At 45.8% G+C, this 22,420-nt stretch overlaps 1 protein-coding gene across 1 annotated transcript in view; it reads right to left on the minus strand.

Moving 5' to 3' along the window:
• Positions 1-22,420, minus strand: part of LOC119165754 (uncharacterized) — a 73,058-nt gene that overhangs the window by 13,951 nt on the left and 36,687 nt on the right. The window contains exons 5-6 of the mRNA XM_075871461.1: positions 13,922-13,956; positions 3,999-4,113 (exon numbers count right to left, since the gene is read on the minus strand). Of these exons, the coding sequence (XP_075727576.1) occupies positions 3,999-4,113; positions 13,922-13,956 (150 nt within the window). The remainder of the gene's footprint in view (positions 1-3,998; positions 4,114-13,921; positions 13,957-22,420) is intronic.

Here is a 22,420-nt window from a genome sequence, read left to right on the forward strand (position 1 = left end):
AACCATCGCGCACCTTCTGTGTGGGTGCACCAATTTTAACGCGCAAAGAGAAGAACTGACTGCAGCTTTAGATAGACTGGACGATCGGCCTTTGTTGAAACAAAGGATTCTGAGTCATAGGCTGAGCCCATCCTCAGCCCAGAAGGCTTTGAAAGCTTTGCTGTGCTTTTTGCGGACAACTGGCCTCAGAGACAGACTTTAGTATCTTATACTCTTTGATGTTGCCTTTCCTCTGTCGCATATTTTTGTAATTTCTCTCTCTCTCCGCAACATTTCATTTTAACATCTTTTATTCTCCTCACCCGTTTTCCCAGCACAGGGTAGCCAGCTGGTCTAAAAACTGGCAAACCTCCCTGGCTTTCTGCTTAAACTGTCTTCCTCCTTTTCCTCCCACATGGGCAATTTTAACGCACGAGCATTAAGAAATACCCGACATTAGTAGCGTTGACCCGACGAATGCAAAGAATAAATCTCAGGGTCCCAGTCCGAATCCAACCCAAGCATTCTGCGTGGCAATGAAGCATTTTACCTCAGAACTACGCCCGGTCTCGGAACTTCTTTTCAAATAGACGCCAATCTCCGTGAAACGTCCATGGGGGCTGCAGCCCTGCCTATCTAATTTCACAAACAGTACATATGTACTCCTTCGATACAGCCGTCACGTCGCGTTCACGTCAATTGTGGTTAGTTCTCATGCGCTGAAGTTGATTTATGTAGCAGTGTCCAGGGCGAGCATCCTCGCGAGCATCAGCTCTTCATATGAGCTTCTGGTGTTGCTAATACGCATCTTCCAGTTGGCATAGTTGTGCAGGTGCAATGAACTGGTTATATAGACATCTGCAGCTCTTCAACATATGTCTGGGCGGGTAATATTTATTTGTTTATTTTTAAATTTTATATACTGCCAGTCCCAACGGGGACTGGTAGTATATAAAATTGCAGGAGGGCAAACAAAATACACAAGAAATACATATACAACCGAATACGCAACAGATACACTTACACTTACATGTGAAAATGCGTGAGTACACCTATGCTACGTTTATACATAAAGAGTATGCAAGCAAAACCCAAGTCCGGCAGATATACGCGAAAATATTATACTACGAAATTCTTTGATCACACTGACATATTCAAAAAGCAACCAAGAACTGTACAAGCGAGAAAAGAAGCAGAGAAAAACATCATTTCAGCTATGAGTGTTACGAATTTGGTTTTCAAGGAAATTTAAAAAAGTATTCGAATCTTTAGTATTTTCAAGTAATGTTAAAAAGGTATTCAAATTTTTCGTATTAGTCAGACAAGTGGGCAATCTATTCCATTCTCTAATTGGCTGTGGAAGAAGGAATACTTGAAGCAGTTGGTGCTGAAACATCATTCTTGTAATGTTAGTGGATGTTTATGGCGTGACTGTCTGGTTTCTGAAATAGATATGAATCTCGAGCTGCCGATGTCTAGCTGCCTATGAATAGGTTGGAAGAGCATTTTTAGGCGTGCGAGTTAAGCGCGATTTCGTAATGTTTGTAGCCCGGCTCTTACGATCAGTTGAAAGGGTGAGTCGAGCAAACAGTATTTATTAGAGGTAGATCTAACTGCATGCTTTTCTTTGTACCCCTTGTGGTTTTTAATTATGTTCTTTGTTGCCGCAAACTAGACGGAGTTGGCGTATTCTAATAATGAACGGATTACGGTTTTATCGGCAAAGAGTTTTGTTTGAGGTGGGGCGGAACGTATATGTCTTTTTAGGAAGAATAATCTTTTTAAGGCTGAAGATGTGACATAGTTAACATGCGCTTCCCCCCTAAGATAATTAGAAATCACTAGTCCTAGGCACTTATGCTGTTTTAGGGAAGTTAGCGGTGTGTCGTCAATAGTCGAATCAAAATGTGATAGCGTTTTTTACGTGATATTCTTAACGAAGCCGATTTTTTTACGTTTAGGGTCTTATGCTATTTCGTTCACCAATTAGATACTGATAAGAGGGCACTGCTAAGGGCAATACGGTCTGAAGGAGAGTTAATTTTTTTATAAATGATACAACCATCGACAAAAAGCTTGATGTTCGTTTCAATGAACTGGGGCAAATCGTTAATAAATATAAAAAATAGAATAGGGGCTAACCCGCTGCCCTGCGGTACACCTGATGTAACTTTTGATAGCTCTCATGTTTGCTTGGGTATTTTCACGAACTGCGTTCGCTCGGTCAGATGTGCGCTACTCCATTTTGTGATTGGTCCTTTACTTATTGTCGCCTGCAGTTTATTATTACTTCTTGATGCAAAACTCGGTTGAATGCTTTTGAAAAGTCGAGTGAAATAAAGTCGAAAGGAATGAGGAATGAAAGAGGAAGGACAGGGAGGTTAGCCAGTTCAAAATGAAGTCGACCTGCTTTTGATGGTCACTGGTCGATGACAACTCATGTATTAATTCAGTGAGTTGCGTAACGGTGGATATGCCTTCACAAATCCCGTGCTAAAATGTTCACTAAATGGGTTCTTTTTCAAGGTAAGCCGTGATATGCTTAAGAATGATGTGCTCTAGTGTTTTTCAAGTAGTGCTTGTCAAGAATATTGGGCAATAATTAGTTACGTTAACCTCACTACCCGATTTTGTACATAACATTTGTACATATATTTAGGGTCATTTAATGACGTGTCTCTCAATAAAAAAAATGCAACGAGCTCATATTTCCTCCGCATGCTTCGCATAACGTCGATTCCCAGATGCGCGGAATCTGCCGTTTTTTTGTCTGTTTTGTGCAACTGTTGACACAATTTTCTTATTGTCGCCGTGGGTACTGGCACTCTCCCTCTTTGATTGTCTACATCAGGATGTGTATGCGACATGTGTATGTGGCTGTCTAGAGGGCCCACGACGCGGCGGTGAGGCCCGGCCTACCCGTTCCGACGTGGAGGCGGCCCGCTGCTCTACCTCCTTGAGGTAGTGTTCCTCACGACCTCAATAACGTTCTCTGCCTGCCTGCCTGCCTGCCTGCCTGCCTGCCTGCCTGCCTGCCTGCCTGCCTGTCTGTCTGCCTGTCTGTCTGTCTGTCTGTCTGTCTGTCTGTCTGTCTGTCTGTCTGTTCCGACCACCAAGTGAATGCTTTCAAATGGTCTGCTTACTTGAGAACCATTAATGCAAGAGGACAAAGAAGACCTGCCTGAGCTGCTGTTTGGCTAGTCCACTCAACCAGACTATGAAAGAAGTTTGTCCTCTGAAACGTGGCAATATGATGACTTTTTACTCATAAAAAAAGATGCAATCCACCGCGGAGTTTCTCCACTAAAAGTTCTCCGAAAGGTGTTTCCTAAAGATATTGCCTTAATTCATTGCTATACCGACATGCAGGGACTATTGTTGTTCCTAAATATATGGCCTTCACATAGACATGACCTTCCGTAATCATTCGAATAAACAGTGAATATGTTTATTTATCACGAATATGTAATATTCAATACAATGTTACGAGTAAAAATATGTAATACACAAAAATGTTCTTTAGCAAAGACTGCCAGGAAGACCTGCTGTTGATAGGTATAATAAAAATTGAGAATGAAGTTTGGCCACCAATGAATGCATATCTTCATATATGTGCCTAAAAACAAAATACGCACAAAACGGAAAAAATTTTGAGGCTATCCGAGCCGTGTTCACCAAATTTTTAGGTATTTTTGTCATTGAAAACGGGCTGTGCATAGTAGCCAATGTTCACATTGAATCAAACAAATAGTTTCGTCGACGTATGTGGCTGTGTTATGACTTGTCGTGTGGTCATACTGGCAGACAAGAGCAAATGCCATAAGCTAATCAGATCACCGATAATGTCTTAGTTAAAATCCAAGTTTTTATGAAAACCTGGTCATAATCACTGATAAAACGTAGGTAAATCGTCCCGCATGCTTTTTTCACCCATGCATTGTATTCTGTTGTCCTAATTCATGCGGCAATTATCAGTTTCTATTATTCTTCTGAATTGGAATTAAAGATATGTCACTTACGTCAATGCCGTCATCTTCTGTGTAGTATAGTGATAGAAGTGCTTCGGAAAAATACTAGTTTCGACGACTGCCGCACTTGCATTCTTTGTACAAAACGTATTGTTGGTGTGCAGGTCTGCAGGAAACGATGTTATCAGATCATTCGAGATAAAACAGCCAATTTTATTTTCATTTACAAGCATGGTCATTTGCAAGTAATGAAAGCGCCTTTAAGTTTGCGAGAATACTAATGGTTTCAAATTTCACGCCATCTTTTTTTGTTCATAAAATAAGGCAGCTTCTATGATAAAAATAGAAAGGGCACTTCAACACAGGACACAGAAAAGAAGAGTCAAACGCGGTAGTGAAGTAGATCTTGAGTTGCAAGTACAGCGCCATGTCTGTCGCTTCGTTCTCAAATCCTGTAATGAAGTGCTCTTTTATATTTTTTTATCATGGAACCTCACCCACTAACCGAGCCTGTTTGTCTTTTTGTAAAGCATGTGCTTCCAATTAGTGGTGCCAAGAGGGAAGGTACTGCAGGGTTGGGCATTTTCTTGTTTTTATTCGACTTTCTCTTTCTCTGTTCCTCCCTTTCTTCTATTTCATTTGCAATGTTTTCCGCAGTTTGTGTCAGTTACGTTTTCTTTCATTTTCTTTTGCTATTCTTACCATTATTTCTGTTTTTCTGATACACTAGCAAGGTATAGTTTTACAAGTGTTCTTAACTTGCGCGCAAGGGCCTTTTTTTCTTGATCTCAATAAAGCACGTACCACTATATACCAAAGTCTTGGTGGTCATGAGAGTGACTTTGGGCTTCCAATAGCATTGGGGTAGTGGGTGAGCTTATTTTAATGAAATAAGTGGGAAGGGGTAAACTACGTTTTACTTTCAGCATCCCCCACTACGGTAGCTACCGCAGAGCGATTACAGGAGAAACTTAGTAGTATAGCTAACTGATGATGTCGTAGCTACGCCAACGACCCCATCTTTGTGCAATGGAGATCAAAATTTTCGAAACCACGGGGGTGCATGGTGAACTACCTATATAGAGTGCTTCACGAAGAGACAACACTGCTCAGTAATCTCATCACATGTGTCCATTAAGAAAAATGACTCAATGTACGGGGTTTCACCGCCACGGAGCGTTTGGAACCAAGGCGCTGTTAAGATTCGAGCCTGAACCAAGGGGAAGGGAGTGTTCGTGGTTCTGCGGACAAGTCACCGGAAGAATGTGGGCCTGCTGATAGCCCCAATTATGTGTATTGTCTTCAAGGCGTTAAAGATGGAGCCATGCAGTCATTACGCCGCAAAGTATACAGCAATATCACCAAAATGGTTTTGGTCGTGCCACCCTTCTTGCAGAAATGGGGGCGTCAGCATTGATTACAACCACACCCGCTAATTAAGCATGGCGTCTGGTGGTTACTTTTGATGAATCTAGTAGTACGAGCATGGTACCAAGCACCCAGCTTTCTCAGCACAGAGAAAAAACACCTTGGTGCCGGAGAAGCGGCGGTAGGTGACGCCTTAGTTGAAGACGTTGATTGGGGAGTGGGGGGCACCCAATAAGTTATGTTCGACCTATGGTTGGACAGCGAAAACCTATTAGGGACCAGTGTAGCTTACAAGGTACAGCTCATTATTCGGAAATGAAAGGTAGATAACGCAATACTCTAAACTTTAACTGGAATTTTCGATGCCAAGGTTTGCAGCAAGGTAATGCTAACTTGAAATATTGACTCTGTATTAGTTTTTCTATTTTTTGAGTCGAATAACATTAGGAAACCAAGAGTTCGCCAAACGCACGTGTCCATACTTTTATTCCTAAATTTGTTTCAGGTTTCCCAAATAACACGTTGAAAAATACGGACTGCTTGTGCTTCAGCAAAAACAAAATATTCCCTGCGTAACGTTTTGAAAAGCTAATGAAACCCTATGTTGTTGTTTGTTGCACTTAATTAGATGCGCGAAATCTCAATAAAGTCCTACTAGTAATTCTTTCGTCGTCTTTAAAATGTTAAGGCCAATCCCCCATCTAAGATGAGGGGAAAAGGGACTCTTGATGACCAGTCTCAGTAGACACCTGAGAGAACCTTAGATGATATCCTCGTAACATCCCCGTGTAGATTATCGTCATGTGGCGAGACATGCTCCCTAAAATAAACCACTTTGCAGTTTTTGTATCAGTTCTGTTCATGCTCAGCGTATTCTGCCCGAGTCCCCGGTGCCGGTAACGGCAAAGTCCCAACAACTCAGCCGCTAGTGGCAGCGTTGGGATACTGTCAACCCCCGCTTCCAACAACTGGTGGCGGCAGTGAAATTATATTAGCCCCCAGTTCCCACTTACTGGATGGCAGCCGGGGCACGCTGCTGTTATTCGGAACTCAACAGCTGGTGGTCTGCTGTTTAGATGCTACTGGTGACATGGCACTGCATTTGGAGGTGGGCGATTGGTTTTCGCATCGAGATTTCCCAGGCTTTTCGAATTATTGGTTCAAAATTTGAATTCTATGAAAGTGAGAAATATTCTGATGCCAAGTGCAGTTTTTCGAGCATCATTGAGAAAACAAAGCCAGCGTTTCAAAGCAGTGACCATGGACTTAGTGAAGTTGTGGAGGGCGAAATCGTTGATGTTCTGTGAGGAGTTGAACTTCAACAGGGATGAAGCTAAGAAAAGTGTGTGTACAGAGCTTTGAGAGACTTCCAAGTACAGGACTTTTGCTCTAATAACCACATTACCTGGAAATTCATTGCAGAACGTAGTCCTTGGTAATGTGGTTATTAGAGCAAAAGTCCTGTACTTGGAAGTCTCTCAAAGCTCTGTACATCACTTTTAAGTCGCGACTGGCAGCATGAAAAGCTAGAGCATTGTCGGAATAAATAACACTAGGCAAGCCGCGTCGCGACACAAACCGACGGAAAGCCATTAAAAATGACCCCGCCGTCATATCGGAGCACAACTCCAAATGGATCGCCCGAACGACGGCACACGTAAAAATAACGATATAGGCCTTCACGGGACTGGTTCCTTTCACAAAAACGGGACCAGCAAAGTCAACACCCACAACTTGAAAAGGGTGTGATCTCTTAACCCTGTCGGTCGGCAGTGGTGCGGTAGGGGCTGTTGCAGGTTGGAGCTTGAATCTAGCACACACTTTGCACCTAGAGAGCACTTTTTTCACACACTGGCGGCCCTTAATCACCCAAAAACACTCGCGTAGCTCTGAAAGGGTATCGTTTACACCACTGTGCAGCAGGCGCCGGTGCGTGCGGTCGATGATGAGGTATGTGCAGCGGTGGTCAGCTGGTAGTAGAATCGGGCACCTCACGTATTCTGATGTTTTTACGTTGTCAAGCCGGGTCTTGATTCTTAAAATCCCATCATTGTCCAGGAATGGATGCAGATTACGAATTCGGGATGCCTTAGCTAATGGTTGGTTTTTTAACAATGAGGCGAGTTCTATACTAAAGGCTTCCGCTTGTGCATTCTTCATCCATGTAAACTCGCCTTCTTTTATCTCAGGGGCAGTGAGTGGGCCCATCAGACGACGACTGGTGTGCACTCGACAATTGTGAATAAATCTTCGAATCCAAGCTGTGATTCTAACAACTCGTATCCAGCTGCTGTACTTGTCGAGCTCGAAAAGTGGCTCTGCTTGCGAGCATTGACAAGCCAAAACTGTTGTGTCTTCGTCGTTTGATCTACATAGTTCATCCGTTGACTCATGAGGACCAGCTTCACTTGCCGGCCACGTTTCTTGGGTACCAGATAGCCAGTCAGGCCCATGCCACCATAAATCGCTAGTACAAAGGTGATGCGCTGATATCCCTCTTGTAACTAAGTCGGCTGGGTTTGTCTTTCCAGAGCAATGTCTCCAGCGACTCGGGTCTGTGAGCCCTTGGATCTCAATTACCCTGTTACAAACGAAGGGCTTCCACTTGGTGGCTGTAGACTTGATCCAACTCAAGCAAACTTGGGAGTCGGTCCAGCAGAAGTATTCTATATTTGTGTGTGGCAAAGTATCCACAAGTAGCTTAAGAAGTCGAGCTCCAAGAACCGCAGCGACGAGTTCCAGGCGTGGTAAAGTGAGACCCTTGATTGGAGCGACCCGAGACTTAGCGAGCAGCTGCTGGAGTCGAACCGCTCCGGTACTGTCTTCCACTCGTATGTATGCCACTACTCCGTAGGCACACGGGCTAGCGTCCGTGAATATATGCAGCTGGTGAGTGCTTTTATCAGGGCTGCTGTTGTCTAGTTGATACCTCTTGGTTCTAAAGTCTTTGAGGTCTTGAAGTTCGACAGTCCACTTGTCCCACTCGATCTTCAATGTCTCGGGGAGAACGCTTTCCCAATCGAGTCCTTGCATCCATATCTTCTGAAAAAGTATTTTAACTCGAATGGTGAACGGTGCTAGCAGTCCCAAGGGGTCGAAAATTCGTGATGAAGCCTGAAGCACAGTTCGCTTGGTACAAAGTCCCGCTTTTAAGACTTTCGTCACAGAGTCAATTTTCACCGAAATGGTGTCGTCGGTGTAGTTCCAGGATAGCCCAAGAACCTTAGATTGTGTGACCTGCTCAGCTGACGTCTCTCCTGCTTGCTTGAGCTTCTCTCTTAACAGGTCGCAGTTTGTTGACCACTTCTGCATTTTCATTCCGGCCAGCTCCATTATGGCCTTCGTCTCTTCGTAGAGTTGTAGCGCTTCTTTTGTCGTTGAAGCTCCGAAAACTAGGTCATCGACGTAGAAGCTTGCCTTCAGTTTTGCGGCCGTTACTTGGTAAATTTGTTCAACGTGATCGAAATGGTATTTCAACGTTGCAGATAATAGGAAAGGGCTTGCGGAGGTGCCGAATGGAACTCTGGTCATTCGCATTTCTTGTATTTTTGGCAGTGGTCTGCCTGACATTGGTAGCCCTTCAAACCACAAGAAACGAAGAGCATCTCTGTCTTCTTCTCGAATGCTGATTTGTAGAAACGCCTTCTGCACGTCTGCTGTAATTCCGATGGCGAAAAGGCGAAACCGGATCAAAACCTTGAAAAGGTCAGCATTCAGATTAGGACCTTTTTCGAGTTGTTCGTTGAGAGAACAAGCTCCTGATGCATGCGATGATGCGTCGAAGACTACGCGAAGTCTCGTCGTCGTAGATGTTTCGCGGATTACCTCTCGATGCGGCATGTAGTATAGGTGCTGTGTACAATAAGGGGCATCTTCAACTTTTTCAGCATGACCGTCCACCTCATACTGCCTGATAGCCTTATCGTAGGCTCTCATGGCTTCGTCGTTTGGTGACAGCCGCTTGACGAGTCCATGGAGCCTCGAAAGGGCTACTTTGCGATTGTCGGCCATGTCGACGAGAGGTGATTTCCATGGCAACGCAACTTCATAGCGTCCTTTCCGAAGCCTGGTAGTGTTGTTGAATTCTTCCAAAATATCTGCGTTGCACTGAGACGTCGGCGTGTCGGCAATTCCGATAGCATCGAGGTCCCAAAATCTTTGTAATGGGAAGGCGATCTGGTCGTCTTCGTGGGAACCTGTTCGAAGAACACATACTTGGGTGCTTGCTTTGTTACTCGTGCTTCCACCACCAGATAAGGGGCCTTGGAGAGTCCAGCCCATCTTTGTGTTAATGGCGAGTAAGGCAGGGTTTTCTTCATCCCACCTCACTTCACTCGTGTTGGGCATCAACTTCCAAAGCTGGTCCGATCCAATGAGGACACTCACACCTGGCTCACAATCTACACTCGGGTAAACGACTGCGTCAGCCAGATGTTTCCCCTCCGCTGCGATGGCTTGAAGAAGACGACTCTGCCTTGGTGCTTCAATCATCTCCTCGCAAATAAAGGGCACCACTATGGCCTCAATGTCAATGGTTAGGTCGTCGTGCTGACTGCGGAGCGTGATCTTGACCATTTTGAATCGTCGGGTTGGGTCGCTCGCTCTACCAAACGCACTGATGGCGAGTTCGGTCTCGGCAACAGCAGGTAGACTTAGCTTGGAAGCGACGCTCTCAGTGACGAACGTTCGCTGGCTTCCGTTGTCGAGAACACCGCGTATATAGCAACAATGAGATGAAGTCGTTACCCAAGCTCGAAAAGTCTGGAGAAGAACATCATTGATGAGTCGGGGAACTGAAGCTCTCTGAGTGGAAACTTGCACCGTAGCATTCGGTTTCTTCTGAGCATTAGTCACTGATGGTGTTTCAGAACTACTAGCATTGCACATCGAGGAGGCGTGTCTGCGCTTGCATGCTTGGCAGTGCACTCTCCGCCGGCAATTGCGGACCAGATGTCCTTTTGACGTGCACCGGAAGCATCGACCGTCTGTTACAAGTTTGTTGCGCTTCTCGGCCAGAGTCATGTCACTCGTGCAGTCCTCTGTCTTGTGATCGGTAGCAGCGCAGAAAAAACAGGACGAGGGGGAAGATAGTGTCTTGTTTTGAAGAACGGATGCTGTAGGAGTCGCGGACTGCTTCTTGAATGATCTATTTAATACAGGTACGCTGTTGTTCGATGTCGTTGGCAAATTGTTCACTAAAGAACTCTTTTCTCGACATTCAACTTCGATGCGGAGAAATTTCATCAGCTGCTCAAGTTCCTGATCAGATGAAGCCTGGCTCGTTTCCGTCGTGTTCTCCATACTTTCTTTTTTGAAGTATTCTACGACAATGTCAGCTGGTATGACTTTGAGCAGAACTTCATTCAGCATAGCCGCGTAGGATGACTCCGTGATTCCAAGACTACGCAGTCCCCTCCTGTTTAGTTGAACTGTGTCGAAAAGCTTGCGCAGAGCAGTGACATCACTCGCTAATTTCACTGGTTTGAGCGTGCGCAAATTTCCTAAGTACTTCTGCTCAATGACTTTCTTGTTTCCAAACCGACGTTTCAAAATTTCCAGCGCGTCATCGTAACAAGAATCTGTCACCTGAATACCGGCGACGGCCTGAGCTGCAGGTCCATCTAGAAGTGAGGCCAAGTAGTGAAACCGGTCTGTGTTGGACAGCCTTGGGTTCTCGTGCACGGAGTGCAGGAACATATCCCAAAAGGGTTGCCACTTGATCACGTTTCCATCGAAACGAAGAAGCTCCAGCTTGGGAAGTCGTGCGCCGAACTCACGTTGTGGAAGTCGTTCATGCTCGCTCGGTGCACCCTCACAGGTCCTTGCGCCCATGGCTGGAGTTGTAGACGACGCCGGCGTAGCAGAAGTCTTCAGAACTTCAATGTGGTGCTCGAGCAACGCCAGAGTACTGTTAGCGGCGTCATCGTATTGCATGACCACCTCATAGTCGTCTGCCGCCAGGTCGTCAGTGATCAGGGTTTCAACCTCGTTGTTCAAGGCTTTAAGTTCCACGTTGCTGGCGCGTAGGCGGCCGTGCAGCATTCGAAGTCCAGAAAGCTCGAACTCATTGGACTGGAGCACCTGGTTGACCTCGTTGATGATTCTCGTGTTCATCGATCGCCGCGAGGCCCGCTTGCTCTTCGCTCGCTCCATGTCGGTCTAGCTCGCAGCGCAGCTCACCCACACCAGGAATGAAAGGCTCGGGTCGTTGTAGGCTTGATTCCCGGGTCGTCGGCACCAAAATCGATGTGGGAAAACCACGCTTCGGAGTTTAAAGGCACCAAATGAAGGAGACGCAAACGCCAGCATCCATGGTAAAAGAGCGTGTTCTATTCCGGCTGGTCTCTTCCTCTTCCTCGTCGTTCTCCGTCTCTTGGTGCGCGCGCTATTCGCGCGGGAGGTTCAAACAATTTCCAACAGTGTGATCAATTGAAAGAAATAGACAAAAGTGGTAGCACTGGGTAAAGCCCAGAAATCGCTTGTGAACTACCTCAGAAACTCTGAAGAAGCAAAAATTGAGACAGTTTGAAAAAGAGAGGAAAAGGAAATCAGGTTAGAGCTCGAAGTTGAGAGACAGCGTTCCGCTGTTAATTAAAAAGTGAGTGACATCCTTTGAGAGCAAGTGAACGAGAACAAGAAATGTGCGAGTAGGAGAGCGAAGGTGAACACAGGGTTCAGATGGAAGGGCATGGAAGAGGAATACAACCTGTGCGGGTCTAGTGAATGCAGTCTAAGCTACGCGCATTCAATGCCGGCGAGAACATCGAACGTTTTCTTACTTTTTTGAGTGTGTTTGCGCCGAAGTGGGGCTAGACCATGATTGTTGGTCTGTTGGTTTATGCATTCTTCCAAGTAACGTGGCCAGTGCATTTGCTCACTTTTCTAACGAGTACTTCGTAAAATATGAAGTCGCTAAGGAAGCGTTATTCAGGTGCTTGGGCATATCAGTTGAGAAAAGCGAAATCGACAGTGAGATACAGGTAGAATTTTCTCTGGAGGTGAAGAACGGAAACGTCGCGAACTGCGAGAACTTCTCAAAAAAAGATGGGAACTTATTTGCAAGCGAGGAAGGTGATAGGATTGGGTGGCGAAGCAAATTGGTTTTGCGATTGTGGTAGTGTGCGTTCGATAAGGTCCACAGAGCGCGACCGCCGTGTGTGCGCCCGAAAAATTATTGAACAGTTGCATGGTTTTGAGAAATGGTTGCAACGGAATTCGTTTGCTCTTTTTGAAGTTCTGTTTTGATTGCTTATTTTGGGGTTGAAACTAATTTTTCTGTGGTATTTTTTGTACGAGATAGTGTTTAGGCGATCGCTTTCAGGTTCTTACTCTTTCTAAGCTGTTGTATGTTTTTTTTTCTTTAAAAATAAGCGTTGTGCGGTTGCCTAATAACATGCACCGGAGTTTGTGTTTTTATTTCTTACAAGAAATTTGATAAGGGCAGCGCCGCAAGCTAATTTTCAATTATAGTGAAGAAATAAGTATTATCTTTGCGAGTTTTCCGGACTTCATGCATAATGTTTCTGTTCTTTATTGTTTTTATCACTTGTGTTCTGAGTGGACGTGAGAAGTCTACGACGTGAAAAGCTCAGAAGTATAATAGCACATCTATTTAAGGAAATTGTAGGTTATAGGACTAACAAGACGTCCATGTACACATTTAGATTAATCACTTGTTTTTGTGTTGATGTTTGACACTCATGTGATTACATAAGCCAAGACTGCAACACGTGAAAGTTCAGAGAAGTGGATGTACGTACGCCGACGACGACGACGACAATGATGATGAAGATGGTGATGACTATGATGATGAAACCTCTGTACAGCTTTCCTCATCAGTTTTCTTCATGTTCGGCGGCTCCCGCCCGGGTACCCAATGCCAGTAACGACAAATTCCTAACAACTCAACCGCTCGTGGCCGCAATCGAATCCTGCAAACCTTGGATCCAACAGTGCAGACAGACACTGTGCGCCCCAAGCGCCCCAAGCACTGCCACTACAAATGAGCTATTTATATCACGATATCATCACTCGGTGCTTCCGCGGCGTCTGCGAAAATGACACCTTGCGCTTTTTCTGGCGTTCCGGTGTGGGTGAATATGAAGGGAGTGAAAACGCAGGCTGGCAAATAGAATCGTATGCACTTGTGCAGGGAGAAAACGCCACGGTGCTTTTCACAACGCACTCCCATGGTCTCAAAAACTTTAATCAGCCCTGTACGTCGTCCAACTGTCCACACGACTATTATAACTGAGCAGGCGGATAAAGAAGCATGTCGTGTACTCTATGATCTACGCCTGACAGACCATAGTTCGAAGACTAGGTGGAGAGGCCAAATAATTTGATATCAGAGACAGACTAGTATGAAATGAACTGATGTACAGCTAATCTTGCTAAGTTATTTTACTAAATATTTAGGGGGATTATGTTTATTTTTTATGTTCGGAAAATAAGAAAGATAAAATACCAGTGGTTCTGAGTGTAGTTTTTTTTTCAGTCTGTTCTATCTTTCTGTGTCTTGTTGTTTTAGTAGCTATAACACGTCCGTGATACTGGCACACATACGTAATGACATAATGCATGGTTCAACACAACGTATCTCTTACCATCAGTCTGTATTCTTGGCACGTCGAAGGGACCCCTGTAAAAACAACAAATTGTATTTTCACGTTAGGGTAGAGTCACTTCATTATAGAGATGTGTAACAAAAGTATCATATAATTTATTATTTTCGCCAAGAACTGGAGGTGATGAAACACAACAATAACATCAGCCAACCGTGAAACTTCGTGTGTATGCGAGAAATTTTCCCACCTGCAGATAGCGTCAGTGATGATCCGGACAGGCTGCCATCGAAGCCAGAACTTGGCAATGTTTAATGCTGAAACCTTATCTAGTGAGGCGAGTATAACTGTGCTTTTCGAGGAGATAGAGTGTATTGATTGGGATGTAAAGGGGCTGAGTGGGGTGACGAGGACAGATGAGGTCTATGCAGTGCTACAGAATGGGCATGTCTTTTGCTTTTGATTCTTGACTGACATAAGAGAACTGGGGCTTGGTTTTCTTATCCACCAAAATATAGGTGGTAACATACAGAAATACTACAACAATAATAAAAGGGTGGTAGGCATTGTAAATAAACTATACAAGAGGTACAAGATTAAGGTAGTACAAGCTTATGCGCCTAGATCCAGCCATGATGACGCGTCAGTTGAAAGCTTCTATGAAGACTTGATATCGGCAATGAGTAAGGTAAAACACAGGGTACTATACTGATGGGTGACTTTAATACCAAGGTAGGGAACAAACATGCTGGAGACCAGAAATTAAGAGATTATGGCATCGGTACTAAAAACGCCTGACGGGAGTTATCAGAAGAATACACAAAACGTAATAATTTATGAACCTTAAATACCTGCTACCGAAAGCCAGTGAACAGTAAATGGACATGCAGAAGCCGTAATAGCAAAAGTAAGAATGAAATAGACTTTATCCTGAGTGCACACCAAGGCATCAAGGAGGGTGTGGAAGTGACTGGCAAAGTACGATGCCGCGACCACAGAATAATAAGGTCTCGATTTCACCTAAACTTGAAGAAAAAATGAGAGAAGCTGATACAAAAGAAGCCAATCAGTGAGCTAGCATTGAGAAGAAAAGAACAGGAATTCTGGGTCTCGCTTCAGAACAGATACTCGGCTCTTACTGAGGAAACCAGTCTTTGCGTTAGTGCAATGAACGATAATCTGACGACTATCATTACGGAGTGTGCAGTGGAAGTTGGAGGTACGGTAGTTAGACAGGACACAATCAAGCTGTCTCTGAAGACGAAGAACCTTATTAGAAACGTCAAAGCACGAATGCCTGAGCATACCATCAAATAAAACTTGCAGAGCCTTCAAAGAACATGGAGAGAATTTAACTTCCGAATTTAACTTCCGGAGAGAATTTAATTTTTCGGTTCTAAAGAACGGAAAAAAAGTCAAAGCGGTGAAGAGAAATCTTGCGATAGCAAAAATCATGTGTTTGCACTAAGCGATAAGGAAGGCAAAGTGACTACCAATACGGATAAAATAGTTATTATAGCGGACGAGTTCCACACAGATCTGTACAGTAGCCGGGACAACCACGACCCTCATGCAATAACTAGCAGTAAACCAGAAGACATCCCACCAGGGAAGACAGAAGTCAGGAGAGCCCTGGAGGAAATTCAAAGAGACAAAGCTGCTAGTGAGGATCAGGTCCCTTCAGATCTACTGAAAGACGGAGGCCAGATCGTGTTAGAAAAACCGTTTACGAAGTGACTTTTGACAGAAAGGGTACCAGAATCTTGGAAGAATGCTAGAATGCGAACGTCACCCTAATTCATCAGAAAGGGGACGACAAGAACTTGAACAATTACAGAACAATCAGCTTGTTGTCCGTCGTATACACGCTGTTTACAAAGGTAATTGCTAACGGAATTCACACAACAATATATTTCAATCAACCAAAGAAACAAGCAGCATTTCGAACAGGCTACTCAACAATCCACCACGTTCTTACTATCAATCAGGTGATAGACAAATACTCAGAATACATCCAACCACTATTAGCAATCTTTATGGATGACAAGAAAGCAATTGATTCAGTAGAGAAATCAGCAATCAAGCAGACACTGAGGTATCTTGGGTGTCGACGAAACACATATAAACATTCCGAACGAAATCTACAGATTATCAACTGCCACCTTCATGCTCCGTAAAGAAAGTGACAGGATACCAATAAAGAAGGGTGTAAGTTAACGGAATACGTTTTCCCCAATGCTGTTCACCACGTGCTTACAAGTGATTTTCAAAGGGCTAGAATAAGGAGAGTTGGGAATAAAAGGTAATGAAGAGTACAATAATAACCTGCGCTTCGCCGATGTCATTGCATTGCTGAGTGACTCAGGCGCCGATCTGCAATTCATAAATACTGAAATATAAAGGGAGAGCAGGACGTTAGATGTTGAAATTATTCTGCAGAAAACGAAAGCCTGTACAACAACCTCGGAAGAGAACAGCGTTTCCAGTTGGCTTGCAGCGCACTTCAAGTTGTATAACAGTAGGTACTTAGAACAGGTAGTAACCGTAGAGTCGAACCACGAGATTGAAGTAACTAGCAGAATAAGAATGAGTAGAGTATATTCTCAAATCATAACTTGTAGATTGCCACTGTCTCTCAAGATGAAGGTATACAACAGCTGCATCTTGCCAGTAGCAGAAATCTGGAGGCTTACAAACAAAGTTCAGCTGGAAGTGAGGACGACGCAGTGAGCGATGAAATGGACATTATAGGTGCAATCTTAATAGACATGAGAGCAGAGGTGGTCAGGGAACAAACTGGGGTTAACGATGTCATAGTTGGAATCAAGAAGAAGAAATAAACATGAGCCGGGCACGTAGCGCGTGGGCAGGATAACCGATAACCACTGGTGATTAAGAACACCTGAATGGTTTTCCAAAGAATGCAAGTGGGTTAGGGGGAGACAGAAAGTTACGTGGGCAGAAGAGAGGAAGTTAGCGGGTATAGAGTTGCAGTAGCAAGCAAAGAACCATGTTAACTGGTGGAACACGGAAGAGGCCTCTGTCCAGCAGTAAGCACAGTCAGGCTGATGATGATAACTGGTTTGAAGACAGGGGCACCCCAGACGAAAGTGACACACGCTATGATCAGCCATCAACAGGCCGCAATGATATCCAAAAGACTATTGTGGTGATGCGGGATGGTCGTGTGACTAGTTGAGAAATTACAAAAGGGCTAGGAATAAGCATTCTTTCTGCACGTTACATCACGATTCTGCAACGTGAGTGTTGCGGTGAATTTCGTACCTAGCTGTTCACACTTACTCAAAAGCAACTTCGTATTGAAGTCTCACATGACATGCTGGATTCCACAAACAATGACACTGACTTCATGGTTATGAGGACAAGACTTGGGCGTAGGGGTATGACACGGTAACTAAACATGATTCGTCACAGTGGTTTCACGCCACGAAGTTCATAGAAGGTTCGCCAAGTGCGCCGCAACGTCAAATTGGTGACGACTGCTTTCTTTCGCTCTGGCGGTGTGGTACACCAAGAGAAAGTCGCACAAGGTTACAAACCACAAAATAGTACTACAAGGATTTCATCCATCGCCTAAGTGATTCCGTGCCACGCAAAAATAACAAAAACCGAAACCGGAGTTCTGATCTAACAGCAAATTGGCGCATCCATCAAGACAATGTTTGGGCGGATTATACGCACTTCAATTCAAAATTGAGCACTTGTGGTTTCTGGCTGCGTTCAAAAATCTAGAGTCTATTGAACCGACCGTAATTTTTTAGAAGAACGGACATTACAGCTGCAACCACAGCTGAACAAAACTCGATTCCAAAAAGGGGTGCTCGTAATGCTTCCTCTAATAGCAGCATCAGTAAGAGAAGTGTCTGGACTCGCAAAGAGAGTACTCTGATGCGACGCATTCATGGCAGGTTGTTTTACTTTAGCGAAAAGACAAATTCTCCTCTAACAGACGCCATATATCATTGTCACAGAACGAGCGCTCAAAAAGAGCGCGCCGCCAACTCCTCGCGACGAAACGCCGGAGTGACGCCGCGAGGTCAACGATAAAAAAAAGAAGAAAACAAACATCCAAGGCTTCCCGGGCGCGCGCTTCTCCCCTCGGAAGCGTGGCTTCGCCGACGAACCTCCTCACCCCCCATCGGCGGCCGAGCAAGCACTGGAAATTTCTAGATGGAAAGGGGCGTGTTATGCCGGTTTGAGTCATCTGTCGGGGACGGCCCTCGTACAGTCTCGCGCCTTCCCCCAGCCTTCGCTGCGCATCGCGCCGACGAACTGATGAGAACTTTCTGGAATCTCGCACGGAGGGTATTTAATCGAGCAGCCGAGATGAGCGATCAGGAGAAGACGGAAGTTAGCGCCCGAGCGCGTAGGGATTCCGCCGGGTAGTCGGCGAAGGTTTTGCCCATAGCGACAAAGCGGGAGAAGAAGAAGAGGATTTCCACCTGAGGGGTGAAGGCTCGAGCTACAAGCAAGAGCGTGTGTCTACCGCTATCGAGCGAAGACGCGTGGCAACAGCTGCGTGTGTGCAGCCGACGTGTTTCCGGCGAAGAAGTTATAAGCTTGGAGAGAGGCCAACTGAAGACGCGAGGTTTCCTGGAAGAGAAACTTCAGGGGCAGCGGAACGACAACAACGCTGGACTTTGAGTGAGTGATTCTCGGAAGAGTATCATCCAGACTTTTGTTCCAAGGACTTTGGACTGAATTGGTTTTTTTATCTCTTTAGTCTTTAAGTGTCTTGGTTGTTCAATGCATGCGACTGCATTGTAGTGCGTATTGTTGTCTGTGTCCGTTGTTTCGAGTGTGGCTGATTGTACTGTGTAGTACGTTGTTTGATTCGTGACATATTGTATGCAACTATTGTGGAGTGTGCATTCTCGTGTGTTGTTTTCGATCTGCCATTATTGAGAATATAATTTTGTTTGTTTATCAACTCTCGGCTCTGACTTATCCTTTGGGCCACAGCCAGCGTCTGCTGGCGCACCAAAAAGGACCACTCCTAAATTGTCCACGCTTTCGTGGTGCGGTTCGGGGGGCCGATACTTCGGCCCTTGGAATTAGCCCGGCGATCGCCTCCCTAATTAACGGGACTTGTGACAATTAATCTGGCGTCCGTGACACAAGACCTTTTGGTGCACAGTGTGTCCAAAGTAGTGAGAAAGAGCCTCGAGTTGTTGATAGTGCTATCGGAACGATTTTGTGTGTTGTTCAGTGTTCTCGTTAACGAGTGCAGGGGAGTGTTCCGATAGACTGATTTAGGCAGATACTTTTTGCACGCGGCAAGGTTTTATTTGCGAGTTGTGAGACAAAATGGATCTCGAAAAGTTAGTCGCTCTTGGTGAGAAGATGGGTCTTTCTGGCGTCGAACTACGGAAATGGGTAAGCCAGAAGGAGAAAGAGGCAGTGGAGAGAGAGAGAGAGGTTGGCAGCTGAGAGAACCAAGGAATAAAAAGCAGCTGAGTTGGAGAGAGAGGTTGGCAGCTGAGAGAGCCAAGGAAGAAAAAGCAGCTGAGTTGGAGAGAGAGAGGTTGGCAGCTTAGAGGGCCAAGGAAGAAAAAGCAGCTGAGTTGGAGAGAGAGAAGTTGGCAGCTGAGAGAGAGAAAGAAGAAAGAGAGGCAAAGGAGCGACAGCTGAAAGAAGAAAGAGAGCAGCAATTGAAGTTGGAGCTGGAAAAAGAAAATATGGCAGCCGAAAGGGCGAGAGAAGAAAGAGAGGCCAAGGAGCGACAGCTGAAGGAAGAAAGAGAACAACAATTGAAGTGGGAGCTGGAGAGAGAAAAACTGGCAGCTGAGAGGGCGAAAGAAGAAAGAGAAGCGGAGATGGCTGAAAGGGAACGGCAGCAGCAGCACGAGATGGAACTCGAGCGGCTCCGTTTGCAACAGCGAAGTGAAACTCCCGTCCAAGCTAGAGTTGAAAGCAGCGAACGGGAAGATCATGGCTTCCGCTTGAACCCGAGCAAGCTGCTCGTAGCGTTTGATGAAAGGAAGGACGACCTTGACGCGTACCTTCACTGATTTGAGACTATTGCAAGGAGCCAGAATTGGCCGGAACATCAATGGGCAACTGCTTTGAGCACTTGCTTGAGTGGTGAAGCGCTCAGTGTGTACGGCAGGCTGACGCCGACCGATGCAGCGAACTACGCAAAATTGAAAGCTGCTTTGCTGAAGCGATTTAGATTTACTGTGGAAGGATTCCGGGACAGATTTCGGACAGGAAAGCCAGCTGATGGTGAGACGGCTACGCAGTACGCCGCCCGACTTAGCCATTATTTCGACAAATGGATTGAACTTTCAGGGACAGCGCAGGAGTACGATGAGCTTAGAGAGCTCTTAATTAGAGAACAATTTCTTACTAGTTGCCACCCAAGCCTGTCGCTGTACTTGAAAGAGAGGAAGGCTGAGTCACTTGAAGGAATGCTTGAATTGGCTGATCAATTCTTGGAAGCGTAAGGTGGAACTAATTTGGCCAAGGTCAAGAAGGAGTGTCCTGAAGATTCAAAAAATTCGGCACCCGAACAAAAGAAGCGTGCACCAGAGAGTGTTCCGCGATGTTTTCTGTGTAACCGAGTGGGTCATCGCGCGAGCAACTGTCGTACTAACTTTACGAGCCCTACGGTAGTAAAATGATTTAAGTGTGGTCAGACTGGGCACAAAGCAGACGCATGTCGTAACGGAGCGAGTCAAACTCACCAGGTATCCTGTGTGCTAACAGCACCGAAATCCGATGATAATGCCGTCACCGACGGATTCGTAGAATCGAAAAATAGGAAAAAAAATTCTATTGTGCGTGCTGTGGTGACAAAACAGCAAAGAGGTGCTATGAAGGGGATGCCTGTGATGCCTGGAAAGGTTGCGGGCAAAATGATTACGGTTCTAAGAGACACCGGTAGCTCCACGATTATCGTGCGGAGAAATTTGGTACGGGAAAGTGAGTTGACAGGCAGAACGAAACCGGTTTGCCTAATTGACCGTACGCTTCGGATGCTTCCCGAAGCAGAGATTGAGGTTGAAACCCCGTACTTCAGCGGGAAGGTTAACGCTCTATGCATGACGACCCCTCTGTACGACCTAGTCATCGGAAACATCGACGGGGCGCTAGGGCCGGAGGATCCAGAATGTTTGGGGGAAGACCCGAAGATGGATCCGCCGCCGACACAGGGACCGCGAGATACAGCGGCGAAAAATCACGTGACGGATCTCACTAGAGCCCAAGGTGAAGCCGCGGCGCAAGAGACAGTGAATGAGAAGATGATCGAGTTGAATGAGTTCACGTGCAGGGAAGCTGGACGTACGTCGGCACGACCTCAACCGACAGACAGTGTAAAGGTGACGGAGTCGGCCAACCAGGTCCAATGTCGTGACATGAACAAGCGGGTGACAGGATCGGTTGAGCGTTATCACCCGTTAACAGTGTCAGAAGTGACAACGATGGCTGAGACGCCACCTCAGACCCCGTCGTTGGAAAAGGCTCGCCGAAAAAGAACAAGGAAAAACCAGAAGAGATCGAGCGAGCACCGCAAGAAAGGGCGCAAGCGCAGCTCGAAATACACAGGAAAGGTGCTGAGGTGGAATCGGAATGTGTTTGGCAGGGCTGAGTGACATATGTTGTGTTAATGTTCTTGTTATCCTGTGTCACAAGTGTATGTCGAGCGAGTCAAAGTGTTCTGTGCGATGATGTGATGTATAGTGTTGTATAATTGTTGTAAAGACAGAACTTTGTACGTTTGTATTGTTTGGAATGTGTGATGAAGTGTTGCAGTCATGTACCTGCGGCTATATTTCATGTGTTGTGGAATTGAACTACAATGTACGATTGTATTGAGCGATCTATTGTGAATGTGAAGTGTCATGAGCTACGGTTTGTGTTACAGTCTTTCAGAGTGTGTGGTGACTGATCGCGCTCGTTTGTGTGGTTTTGAATATTATGAGATAATATTCTTAAAGTGGGGGGCAGTGTCACAGAACGAGCGCTCAAAAAGAGCGCGCCGCCAACTCCTCGCGACGGAACGCCTGAGTGACGCCGCGAGATCAACGATAAAAAAAAGAAGAAAACAACCATCCAAGGCTCCCCGGGCGCGCGCTTCTCCCCTCGGAAGCGTGGCTTCACCGACGAACCTCCTCACCCCACATCGGCGGCCGAGCAAGCACTGGAAATTTCTAGATGGAAAGGGGCGTGTTATGCCGGTTCGAGTCATCTGTCGGGGACGGCCCTCGTACAGTCTCGCGCCTTCCCCCAGCCTTCGCTGCGCATCGCGCCGACAAACTGATGAGAACTTTCTGGAATCTTGCGCGGAGGGTATTTAATCGAGCAGCCGAGATGAGCGATCAGGAGAAGACGGAAGTTAGCGCCCGAGCGCATAGGGATTCCGCCGGGTAGTCGGCGAAGGTTTTGTCCGTAGCGACAAAGCGGGAGAAGAAGAAGAGGATTTCCCCCTGAGGGGTGAAGGCTCGAGCTACAAGCAAGAGCGTGTGTCTACCGCTATCGAGCGAAGACGAGTGGCAACAGCTGCGTGTGTGAAGCCGA

The sequence above is a fragment of the Rhipicephalus microplus genome, chromosome 8 (assembly GCF_043290135.1).
Source record: "Rhipicephalus microplus isolate Deutch F79 chromosome 8, USDA_Rmic, whole genome shotgun sequence".
In the NCBI taxonomy this organism is placed as follows: Eukaryota; Metazoa; Arthropoda; class Arachnida; order Ixodida; family Ixodidae; genus Rhipicephalus; species Rhipicephalus microplus.